We start from the raw sequence: 12,793 nt of genomic DNA on the forward strand, positions 1-12,793 counted from the left end.
CTTGATGAGGGTGATGATAGTGGCTTGGAACGCGACTATAAGCAGCTAATTGCTGGTGGTTTGTGCTTGCCGAGGTGGCCAACTGCTGACTTGCTTGACTGGCAGCTGGATGGCTCGCAGCCGCTGCGGCCGCCATAGCCTGAGTGACGGCTGGTGCGTAGGAGCTTGCCGCGGCCGCATGATGCATACCGCCGCCGTGCGTCACGTGAGTTACATGAGGCTGAGGGCTGCATCATTCATTCATTTAGGTACAGGTATTGATCGATTTGATCCAGAAGGAAGTGTTAGACTCTATCGATATGGCACATCGTCTTTTAGATTGAATGAAAAAATCTTCAAAGAGAGACTTCTACTTACTAGTAAGAGTGTTCGTAAATTGGTATTGCAGTGAAAACAGGTACTGCTATTGTGTGTTTTTTCAACTTTTTGCTCAACTTTTTGATTTTCTTTTTGATGTACCAAACCTTAGCCATCTTTCCAAGCACCTTTGCCTCGGCTTGGATCGATCGTGTTCTCCTCTTGTTGAGCTTGATTGGATTTGTGAACATGAGCTCCACAAACTTGAAACATGTTTGCAAGTTTTCTATATAATCAGCGCCATTAAAATAATATCGATAACTGCTATCCAGCTGTTTGTCGTAGGGCACAGTTGGATCCCTATCTTTATTTGGCCTTAGTTCCGTGCTTGTGGCAATACGCTCAATGCTCTCAATGTCCTCGCCCTTACTTGTTGATGTATAATCTGAACTCGAAAATTCATCCTTATGTTGCAACATTTCCAGGTCGAGTTGAAAAGGTGATAGGTTGACTATGATTATTACAAGAAGGAATAAGATTAAACTGGAAAATTGTTGCTTGCCATTGCTGGCGCCTTTTTGCTGCTTCTTGGCGAGCTGGACACTCTTTCGGCCATTGATGTCGCCACTTGTTGTCATGGAAGTTACCTGAAGGCCGATTGACATGTCTATTACTTCAAAGGCCGTTTGTCTTAGTAACTCGATGGGCAGTGGATTAATAATGAAGAAAAAAGAGGATCCCTACTAGTGTTTGAATGCCAACTTGCTGTGACCACTCGTTTGCATTTGCCTGGCGTCTGACTTGCTTTCCGCTTCCGACCAGCTCTACGTCTGCCTCAGCCGGCTAACTGTTGCTGCTACCTGTAACACGATTGATTCAAGACTGATAATAAGAATTTGTAAGGTAAAAAATATTCGCTCAACTAATGTAGCCTTTCTCGCCTCTTGAAGGGTGCACCAAGTGCGCAGTCTCGCACGAACCGGAGATTAGGTTTAGGAAGTCGATTAGATCAAACCGGGATCCACACAGACAATCCGGAGTCAACCAAATAATGAATGCACTCGATAGAGGCTCTGCTGCACAATAAGCTTTATGTAAAGCTATCACTTGTGATGGTAATTTGCTTTGCAGCTATTTGGATAGGAAGTGAGCGCACGTTTTGCGTGCGGCCTTCTTCCTGGCAAGCCATCGAGCCGGCTAGCCGGTAACTGTCTATCTATCTATCTATCTGCTTGAACTTGAATCCAGTCCAAGCTCGAACAATCAGCGATCTTCTTTATAAATAGAACCCTTTCTTCTAGTCTGTTCTTAGCATAAGAACGACAAACAACACCGTTAAGAGAAAAACTTGGCACTAATTTCTGCGAAGTGATTGCCTGCGCGAGTGTGCATATAACTCTTCTCACTAATCGAGTGAGCTCGAGCGTACGCTCTTTAGCCTGCCAACGAGTTAGCAGGATATCAGCTAGTCACTATGAAGGTAAACTGGTCGCATACGAATGAGTTATAATCAACAGCATTGTACCCATGGCGAAAATCATCATTTGGCAAGCCTTTCAAATATTTAGTATATAAGGTTGTTGTCGTCCGCACAATCAACATAATAGGGCGCGTGATTATCTAAATTCACTAGTCAAAATGGACTCTCTTAATATAGTAGCAGGAATAATCGCTTCAAATTTACTTACCCAATGTGTTCTGAAATTATCTCTAGCTATATGTATATTGCTTGGACTTCGCTGGTTTCGTTTCGTATCAATTTGGTTGATTGCTAATATTGATATTGTAATGCTGTAACAGTAAAAGTAGTGCGAAACTATTTTATTTGCAAGTAAGTGAGTGCATTTCAAGGTGGACTTTGATAGATGTATTGTGTAAGGCTATGGTTGATTGGCCATTATCAACCTTTTTCCATAACTTACCATCTCTTCCTCTGTCTATCATGCGTGTTCTTAATCGCGCACAATCTCATTCGGAAATCAACATTTTTTCTCCGTTCGGAAGAATGAAAAATCAAACCGAGTTCCCTAATGCCAGAAGCAAGAAGTGGAACACTTTCGCTTACTCTCCAATCTCTAAAGCTTAACGCACCTTTAACTACTCTGAGGCAACATAACATTTTGTTAGGTTATGGCACATTTTCTCTATTTGTCACCGCCACCTAAACCTCAATCACAGCATCTCACAAGCCGACAAAATTTTGTGAGGATGCTTACCAAGGCGAGATTGTGTGAGATAATTTTCCATCACAAGCTTCCTTCACCTGTTTGATCCTATCCGTACCGATCTTATCCAATCTAACAACCCCTTCCTTGATTGAATTTATAACCACACACAAGCGCGCACACATAGGTGAGCTGAGCTAGATGGTTCAGAGATAGAGAATGGGATACATCTCGAACTGAGTTGGCGAAAGCTAGAGAAAGCGGTGGATACAAAGCCTTTCATTTGGGCGCAGCAAAGTGCAGACAATCTTCCACTGGTATTGTATGGCGACACACACACAAAATTGCCGCAATCCTATCTAGATGGGCGAGCCATTTGATAGCCGAGAGCGCCTTATCCACACAGTTAGCTTGAGCAAAAGACAGGCACGAAAAGCAAAGTGGTTGCCGCAAATTGTCCATTGTGTGCAGCTGCACTCCGGATTAACTATCACACTACCCTTGTCAGTTCCATTGACGTCATTGGATGCAGTCAAATACCTCGCCAGCTTCTTACTGCTAGCTTTTAGCCGCAATAGTACCAACACTAGCACAAAAAGTTTCTTCGCCTTTTGGATGATAGAGGATGCTCAATTATCATCAATCGACAGTCACCGAAAACCTGTCGCCAGTTTCTGATATTGCCGGCGGTTCTTGCTGATGGAGCCATTTGATTGAATGAAGAGCAATTACATGGCATTAGATAGCCGACAACCGTTCGTTTAATTTTGCCAAGCTTCACTAAAAGCTTGGCTAGTGGGAGCGAGAAGTGTTCCGCTAGTGTAGAGGGTGTAATGCACCGAACTACTTTCTGTCACAACAGGTCCATCAAGACAGCTTCACTTGTCAGGAACTTAGGTGAACGGCAAAACTCAGACTAACAAACAGAATCATCATTCCATCATTCAGTTTGTCGTCTGACCATCCTGAAGAGTATACATTAAAATTTGTTGCTTAAAATCTATAACAGAAAATGTTATAGTATTCTAGCTTCAAACAACTTGCTCTAAATGACGGGCTTGGACCTTTGCACATATTGAAATTGTTGCTCCTCGAATCAAAGATTGTTCATTCCATTGGTTAAATCACATTTGAAACATACATAGCCAAAATGTATAACAGATAATAACAGTTTCTTTATTAGATTTTCTTGAGTTAGGTCTCTCTTCCCAACCAAAAGTAGATAATAATCATGAATGTAAAGAAGATTAAAGCTGTGTAACAAAATCTTTTTCTTCCTTTTCGATTGAAATTCATCAACCCAATTAGCTTATTCTGGCCTGAACTGAGAGCGTTCCAAGTTTTCTCATAACTGTTATCAACATCATCTAACATAGGTATGTGATCCCTCGATTCCTCTTCAATATCTACGGCGACATTCTTTAGCTTTGCTAATTTTAAGGCAAGTCTTTCCGTCCTCGCTCGATTGTCCTGGTCGATAATATTATTGTCACTATCGATGTTTTTATTCCTACTCATTTCGACTCAAACCATATGATAAAAGAGTGTAAGTTTTCTACTTTGCTGATTCGTAACATCTGAAAGTTTCTGTTTGCGTCACATGCAGAATCTGCATTGCAGATACGCTATGAACGCTCTACAGCTGTGCATCAACTCGTAAATAAACAATTTCAGTTTGTCGAATTATCATCGACTTGCGGAGTCGAGACATGAAACAAATCAGAATGACAATTACTTTATCGATTGCATAGCCATCAAATGGGATTTTTTCTAAATCTTTGAAATGACTAAAGTTGGCGAACCATCTTCTGGAGGCTTCAGCCTGAAACTGATCCTACAGAAACATGAGGAGCAGCTAATGGATTTTGACCAGAACATATGCTTATTATGCAAGAGAAGGTTTAAAACTGGTGATCAAATCAAGAGGCACCGAAGTCTTTCAAAATTACACACTTCAAGACTAAAAAGACTGAGGCAACGCCTCTTCAGTGAAGATCAACTCGACAGGATCGAACGCAAAGAACGCGAAGCCCTCTACAGAGATCGAGCTAAAGAGAGACGGCTCAAATATGGGCAAACAGATCGGGTCACAACGATAGATTCCATCTATTCGGGATCAAATGAGAAGTCTTTGATTAATCCCACTCCAAAGCTCGAGTCCGAACCGATAGGTCGTGCTAATAAAGGGGCTGCTTTAATGACCAAGATGGGCTGGCGTGAAGGCATAGGATTAGGTAGATGTAATGAGGGTATTACAGATATAATCAAGCTCGACAGCCAAGTAGGTACTTCAGGTTTGGGTTCCAAAGTTCACAAGGTTGACCCCAATCTCTCCTATAAGGATGCTGTAAAGAAAATCATGTATGAGAGATATTACGAACTATCCTCAGATGAAGAAAAGAATTGAATTAACTGTTTTTAAGTGTATATTTGATTATATCTTTATTCAAGTCTTGCCTTCTTCCTCTTTTTAAGCCCAGGATCTTTATGATTGTCGTTTAGCTTCTGTAACTTGGCTACAAAGAAACCATCGGTATTATGAGTATGTGGATAGAATCGCCTTGTCAAACTCATGCTCGGATGGAAATGCAAACCGCAATAGTTTTTAAAACCAGCTCGTCCAAATTCCAGATCTGTATCAACTAACTTCACATACCTTCTCTTCAAGGCATAATCAATCACAGCTTCATTCTCTTCAACTAGAATGGAACAAGTTGAATAAACAATAACACCACCTTTTTTCGACTTAGCGTCGCAGCAGTCGATTGCAGCAAGTAGAAGTTCTCTTTGGAGGTGACTACATCTTTTGACGTCCTTTTGATCCTTGCTAGCTTTCACGGATGGATCTTTAATCGCAACACCTGTGCCAGTACAAGGTGCATCAAGAAGAACTCTATCAAAACCGGTCATTGTCTTTGGAAAGAATCTCCCATCACTATGAGAGATAACTACATTATTGACGCCCAATCGGTGACAATTTGCAGATACAGCTCTACACCTCTCTTTGCTGATATCATTCGCGAATATGACACCAGTATTCTTCATCAGTTGTGCAATATGGGTTGTTTTACCACCTGGCGCTGCAGACAGGTCTAAAATCCTTTCATTAAGCTGTGGTTTAAGCGCCATAACAGGTAGAAATGAACCGGCACCCTGAAGGATGTAGTGGCCGGCTAAATAGGTAGCTGTAGCACCAATAGGAACTGGAGAATCATATACGATCAAGCCTTCCTTGGACCAATCAACAGGATCCACATTGACACCCCAGGTTGATGAGCTCTTGTGCGAGTTCTTTTCGTCTTGTTTTGAGAGTGTTTGTTCTTACTGTTACTGGTCGTTCGGTGTCGCTTGATTCGAGATACTTTTTCAACTCCTCTAAAGAGAACAAATTCATGAGAAGGCCCATCATGAAATCGTTGTAGTCATGTTTCCAACAAAGTTCCTGTCTTAATTGTTTTTTACGCGAAGCGGCGTTCGTTTCTTGTTCAGTTTCCTTTGGTTCATCTGAATCCTCTCCTTCATCGTGGATTTCCTGTTCATCTTCATCTTGATTAGATGTAGTTGAGGGCGAATTTGATTCTACATCTTCGATTTCATCGCCAGTTCCAATTGAACTTGAGTCATCCTCGCTAATTTCATCACTTGCGTGAGCCATTTCTAGATGAAACTAAATAATTAAATTTTGTCTTGCGAAGATATCAATACAAAGTAAATTTTCGCGTGCCTGGAAAAACCACGCTGCTGTATCGGGCGCTTACAGGTACGCTAGACTATTGCGAACAAACATGCGTCTTTGCGCAGCTCTTTGCATGTTGATTTGTGCACATTGCGCGCAAATTTTAAAGAGAAAAATTCATGCGCAAAAACAAAACGACATGTGGATAATTGAACGCCTTGATGACAAACACTCGACCCACTGATATCCTGTCTCTACCTATACAAGTCGATGGCACAATCAACAAATACTTTTAAAATTCAAAGCACAACCTTAAATCTGATCTAATTCTAAGAATGAAATAGCATTTATTTATAGAATCAACTAGTTTTCCATCTGAACCTAACTTATAATCATCATTTAAGATGGCGCTTGCCAATTAGGCGTCTTCTTCTCAATCATGATCATGAGGGCGCTTTATTCCAGCCATTTGATTGTGAGCGCAGCGCGATGATAGGCTTTAGATGTTTATTTGTTGAGCTCCAATTTGAGTCCGGTCAGTTTCAAGCACAACCATTCTCTCTCTCTCTCTTACATCTTCTTCTTCTTATCCTTCTCCTACTTCTATCTTATCTAGCTGTTGAGTTTTCTTCCAATCAATAATCATCATTCCTATCTAGCTGACACTGCTTAATATCCTTTGACGGCAACTGGAGCGGCCACTGGAAGTGGGGCGCCATAGGCAGGTAGTGGAGCTGGTAGTGGAGCAGCCACTGGAACTGCAGCTGGAACTGCGGCATAGGTTGGCACGTGCGCAACACCTGGGATGTGCGATACCAAGTTCTCAACCAATGGTGGACGCGGCACAAGGTAGCTGTCGTAACGGGTTGGGCCTGGAACGGCAATTTGTCCAAGGACTGGCGAGATGATTGGGCTGAAAACTGGCGATGTGATCAAGCTTCCTGGCTGGTTCCAGTCGGTTCTTGTGAAACGGGTTTGTGGAACATTGCTGAATGATCTTGAGACGCTTTGGACATTTCCAACATGAGCTGAGGTGGTGAAAGATGGAGCGGCCAAAACTGGAGCGGCCAATGGTAGGGCTGGTGGAGCGGCCAGGTAAGAGGCTTGTGATAGGCCGACAAGGCAGGCAACGACGATGGCGATTTGTTGGTACATTTTAAATTTTTGTTTGTTTGTTTGCTTGTGCAACTCTAGCTTCCAACTACTAATTATGACAAATAATGCAACGGTTTGTGTCTTGCTTGAAAATGGATGTTTGTCGTTCAAAGTGCTCAAGTTGAATGATGAACAAATTAATGTTTGACAGCACTATTTAAATGGTTTAGCCGACCGAAAGTTTGTCTTGGGAATAGTATTCATTCAACGTGTTTGGAGATTATCGCAGACGAATACGCGCCTGATCCGATCTGATCTATCGAGTCCGGCCAGATGACTCCGCCTTCAAAAGCAGGCTTAAATCTCATTGTTATAGCTGTCCAATAGGCAAATACACACTGGTGGGAAGACAAAACACAGTGCGTGTTAGCTCGTTCTACCTGTTGCGCGCGTTCTATCTTTTTCTAGCGAACATAAGCGACTGTTTAGTCTTACAGCGAGTTGGAGTGCGTGAAATTCCAGGTGAGTCCTACCATCACCTGCCGCAGTTGCGCTTGTTGAAGCCGCCAGTGCTACTGCCGCCGCCGCTGCAGTCGGCTTGAAACAGCGCGCGATCGAGCGCGAGAAAGATCGGCTCAACCAACTCGGTGGCTCGGCTAAACCGATTGGAGGTCTTTGTATTGAATCGGTTAGGTTCGCTTTGGTTTCGTTGAGTTCGATCCCGATCGGCGCTTTCAAGATCGAGCGCGAGGGGCGAAGAAGGTAAAACAAAAAGGTTACTGAGATAGGGAAAGAATGAAATGGATTGAATCGGGGATTAGATCGGGTCGGACTCGATCAGCTGGAGTTGAAACGAAACGAAACGAATTGAATTGCGCTTTGATTGGATTGTATCATTCCTGATAAGGAGAGTCTAAACACGAGCACTTTAAGTTTTAGCTCGGAAGGATTTGGTTTCTGTATAGGGCATGAAAGAGGCGGACAAGGGTAGAACAGAAAGGCGAATCAAAATTAAGAGGGCATGAGACAGACGATAACGGTAGCCATATGGATGGCGTGTTGATAATTCTCCGCCCCCAATCGATCTGTTCTGTTCTACTATGACCCGGATTATCGTGCTACCAATGATCAGCAACGACAAGTTGGTGGCTCAATTAGTCATCGTGCCCAAGATTGGGGAGTTCGGTTGATTAGTTAATTAGCAAACTAAAGTTTGGTATAATCTAAGAAGAAATAGAAAAACGTTTGAAATGTTGTTGGTTTTTGTAAACCCTGTATTTTTGTTGGCTTCTTGAGAATAGAGCGTCTTTTGTTTTCTGCCAACTCCCCTTTTTGCTTACCTATCGCTCTTTTTCTCTACCTGTTCTCAAGATTAAGCGACAAGAACTTATCTTGTTTTTAGCCACCTTCGTGGATTAGAAGATAGATTATCTCGCCTCATATCGGTACCGATAGATTGTGCGAACCGATCAATAAAGTGGTGATTGTGGTATTCTCGGTTAAGTTGAATGTTGTGCGACAATGAGGAAAAATATGGATCTTAGCAAACAAAAGAAGTTTAAACTTGAGGTGGTTTTGTCTCAAGATTTTTTTACTCTTAAACGCAAACTTATATATACATATATATATATACACGTATCAGTTCTAGATCGACTTTTTTCAAATGCAACTTTTCTACCGATACTCTCCTCCTTACCGTATATCTCTCTCTCCCTCTCTCTACCTCTTTCTCTCTATCTCTCTCTCTTCCTCTCAACCTCTCTCACTCACTTTCTTTTTGTAAGGGGCCTTTAAGCGATATAATAGACTATTAATCGTGAATTTGAACGAGATCGGACGAGCTAGATAATTCTGATCTAAAACTGGATTGGCAATGAAGTTCACGCGTTAGAGATTGGCCAAACCAACCACCTGAGGATGATTGGCGGTGGTGGTGGAATAGTTGGATAGATATCTAAAACAACAGGTTGATTGCAACTTACAAGGTGCTTATAACGAAGATATATACAAGAGATTACAACAACAAAGCAAGTGGCAACAAAGGCCCCCACACAGAGGCAGGTGAACACCAAGTTTAGTCGTTTATTCAAATTATACACTTTCAAAGTTAAGAGTACGCTAATTAGATTTTTTGCATTCTGTTTTCATTCCTCGATTTCAAACCAAATGTTGCTGATAACTATGAGCAACAAAACGAACTTTGTTTTTCCTCCGCCGAGAGCTAAACACAAACCTTTGGCTATTCTCTAATGTCCACCTCTGGTTTTATATCCTATCCTATTGGTCTCTTTCTCTTGTAAACTGGAACAAGTGATAGAAAGCACTCAATCTAAATCTGGCTTTACTAATGTGCTTCCAGATTTAGAGAGAAGCCAACTGAACCGTCAGAGATTTAATGTCCAGTGTAGCGGAATGGCAATAAGTCGTTGTCTAGACTGTTACCTTCTCGACCGGCTGCCTTAGTTTGTCTGGTTGGGCAGCAGCACCAGCAACAACAACAGCGGGAGCAGCCGGCCGGCTTTTTGGACCTAATTCAATTATCGTTGTTCAATCGCTAGAATTGGAGAACCTTGGCTTATATTAACCTTGATCTACTCTCATGGCTGAATAAAGGTAACAAAAAATTGATTGATTATTCTCGTTGTTGTTATTATTACCATGAGATTCCATCCGCTTTAATCTGCCTTTGTCGTTTCGGCCAGCATTACAAGTTGTTCTTTCATTCGCTCGTTCATTCATTCAAGCTCGTTCGATCTCATTTCATCTCGCCCTTTCCTTCCCTCTTTTCTTCACTTATTATCTGGCTAGCTAACCCGCTCACTTCTTATCCTTCTCTCTACGTCCCTTTATGTGCTACTATTTAGTCCCGTTCTTTCACTTTCTCGCCACTTGCTTTGATCTTGTTTGTATATAATAGACTCTTAAATCTAACAACCAAACAACTCTCTGCCTCTTATACCGCGCTCACCGACCACTTTATCCAATGGCCCGTTAAACCGCTAACCGGCGTCCATCACTACTTCCAACTTGAACCCTCTTTTAGCTTGATCAAACCTTCACATTAACCCGCCTGCAACAACAACCTTTTAAGCACTAGCAAAATGGCAAATAATTTGTTAATGTTATTATTAGTAATGAGCGACCCAAAATGAATGACTTTGTGGCCAGAAGTTCCAACTTTGATTTCGATTGTTGTAACTTGAGGGTTTATACATAAGTTGAGAAAACATCACCCGTAAGGTTTAAGGACAGTCAATCAAACCATACCTCCCACCATCTTCAGAAACATATGGGACATCATTTAGTGTCTGAGCCTTCACCTCATGTTGATTAGATACTGATATTTTGAATTGAAATTTTTTCGAAGAATGTTGTAAATTACTCTTTTTATTATGTAACATCTTTACTGCTTTTATGTTGATCTTATTCTTTGTCTGTCTTGCTTATAACCTCATGCCATCAAGATACATCAGACGATGAACTTTGTTGCGATACTTAATTCAACATTGAAGAAGACAACCTCCTCGATTCTTGATCGCCAGCTTCCTTGCCTCTACTCTCGTCCTTTAATTTTGTTATGTAAACTTCTAATAGCTTTCTCTGTGTCCTAGTCAAGCTGGTTAAATAAGTTTCCATTTGTTTAAGTCCCACTTTAGCGTAGACAGCCACCATGGCAAAACACAGAGGCTTTTCGCACACAGATAGCATTGTTGTCAATTCCGATAACGAGTGGAGGCATGAGTTCAGGTAAAAGTTTGCTCACTATTTCCGGTGGATGCTTCTCAATTAAAGAATTAAAATACTTGATCGTTGTCACAATCTGGTTCTCTCCTATCGAACTAATGCTAATTACTGACAATAAATACGAGGCTGCCTTACTCAAAGCCATACCATCGCGCTTCTCAGCTGATGCAGCCTGTTGCTGTTGTAATTGTTGCAGTTGCTGTTGGACCACATTTGGACTACTATATATGGACGATGAGGAAGAGGAGATATTGTTATTCTGTTGCTGATTATTACTTGGATGGTTATAATGCGTTGATTGGTGAGCTGGTGTTGTCGGATTGTTATTTGTTGCTTGTGGCGTTCCATGTAAGCCAGTATTAGCTGAATTATAGATTGAGGATGGTGTGTGGTGATGCTGGCCTGAGGAATTGTTTGATGGCACGGTTGATTTTGCAGGCGTGTTTACACTTGAGCCGCCCGCTTGACGAGGTCGAGTATACATTGAACTTAAGTATACAGCTCTAGCTCTAGCTCGTCTTTGTGCTGAGACATCGATAGCACTAGTTGATCTAGCCGTGGGTGTTCTAATTCTTGATGGAGTTGAGATAGCAGCATTGATGTGATTGGAGCCGTTAGTTGGAGTCGTGGTTGTTGCCGTTGAGTTAGTCGTCAACGTATTTTTTAACCGTGAAACCAAATTCACTGAGGTGGCGTTTGAACTTGCACCATAGTTGGAATGATGGTTGCTAGGAGTAGGAATTGATGATACATTGTTTGAGGAAGGGGCCCCAATGGTATTCAAATGACTTGTTGTGGTGGCTCCATAGCCATTCATTGATAATGTTGAGCCGCCTCCATGATTTAAATTATTGAGCATTCGTTGGCGTTGTTGATCTAACGAATTGAACAATTTATCAGCTGGCTCTCTAAAATGCTCAGCAAATACATTAAAAGCTCTTCTGGCGCACTGTCTAGCTACTTCATCAGAATTACAAATGCCTAATTTTAAAACCTCTTGTAAATCACTGATATGGCGTTCCATGATTGCTGGCGACCAAATAGTTACAATACGTTCGGCTACCTCGCATAAAGCTCTATGAATATCTTTGGACTTAGAAGTGGACAGCTGATACTTGATAATCGGTATGAGTCGCGAATTGTGTGTTGATTGAATAATAAAGCGTAAAGCAACTGATGCAGAAGTGGAGACAATCTTGGCACTATTTGGAATGAGTTTGATTAATGAGGGTAACAATATTTCCGCCATACGGGCAAATTTTTGCTGTAGCCGGCACGAGAGAAAGGCAATGGTGATGCAAGTTTCTCGTACCACTTGCGAGCGTAGATCACAAATGTTATTTTGGAATGGAATCTCCAAAGTCTTTAGGGTGGTTGTATGAAAATGATCAGAGTCCGCTATGCCACTGTTGACAAGCGTTCTGAAATGTTTGATTGCTTGAACCCTATGATCCCATTCAGCGTTTGGATTCGAAATGATCGCCGTAACTCTAGAAAGCTCATTCTCTAATTTCTTTTGTGTGGCAACATTTAGTTTTGGAGTGGAATCAAATGCCTTCAAGAACATATCCTCCGAGGTAATGAATGACGCCATGATGTTAAAAACCACCAGTAGATTGGTGTGGTTCCTCCTATTCTTAAAATATCCTTCAATGTTTATCGCGGTCAGTATTTTGATTTAATTTCCTCCTTTTTTAGCTTTCAGAGTGTGAGTCACACAAACTGTGTTTTGCTTGTGCAAGATTAGTTCAAAAGGTTTACACAAGACGGCGCTAGCTTACTTGCTACCTGGAATATGACGCGCCCAAGCTCTGTG

At 41.7% G+C, this 12,793-nt stretch overlaps 2 protein-coding genes and 1 pseudogene across 2 annotated transcripts; 1 reads left to right on the forward strand and 2 right to left on the reverse strand.

Moving 5' to 3' along the window:
* Positions 1-4,245: 4,245 nt before the first annotated feature.
* LOC131873146 (uncharacterized) lies at positions 4,246-4,869 on the forward strand. Its single transcript, XM_059216218.1, has one exon. It carries the CDS (start codon positions 4,246-4,248, stop codon positions 4,867-4,869), a length of 624 nt encoding a protein of 207 aa, XP_059072201.1.
* Positions 4,870-4,904: 35 nt separating this feature from the next.
* On the reverse strand, positions 4,905-6,117 carry LOC131873147 (uncharacterized; annotated as a pseudogene).
* A 4,768-nt stretch (positions 6,118-10,885) lies between these two features.
* Positions 10,886-12,571, reverse strand: LOC131873148 (uncharacterized). The gene has a single exon (XM_059216219.1). It carries the CDS (start codon positions 12,569-12,571, stop codon positions 10,886-10,888), a length of 1,686 nt encoding a protein of 561 aa, XP_059072202.1.
* Between the last annotated feature and the right edge of the window lie 222 nt (positions 12,572-12,793).

The sequence above is a fragment of the Cryptomeria japonica genome, unplaced genomic scaffold, assembly GCF_030272615.1.
Source record: "Cryptomeria japonica unplaced genomic scaffold, Sugi_1.0 HiC_scaffold_1094, whole genome shotgun sequence".
Classification (NCBI taxonomy): Eukaryota; Viridiplantae; Streptophyta; class Pinopsida; order Cupressales; family Cupressaceae; genus Cryptomeria; species Cryptomeria japonica.

What these genes read in the sequence shown, in the direction of transcription:
- LOC131873146 (XM_059216218.1), top strand. Translation starts at nt 4,246, where the DNA reads ATGACTAAAGTTGGCGAACCATCTTCTGGAGGCTTCAGCCTGAAACTG.
- LOC131873148 (XM_059216219.1), bottom strand. Translation starts at nt 12,571, where the DNA reads ATGGCGTCATTCATTACCTCGGAGGATATGTTCTTGAAGGCATTTGAT.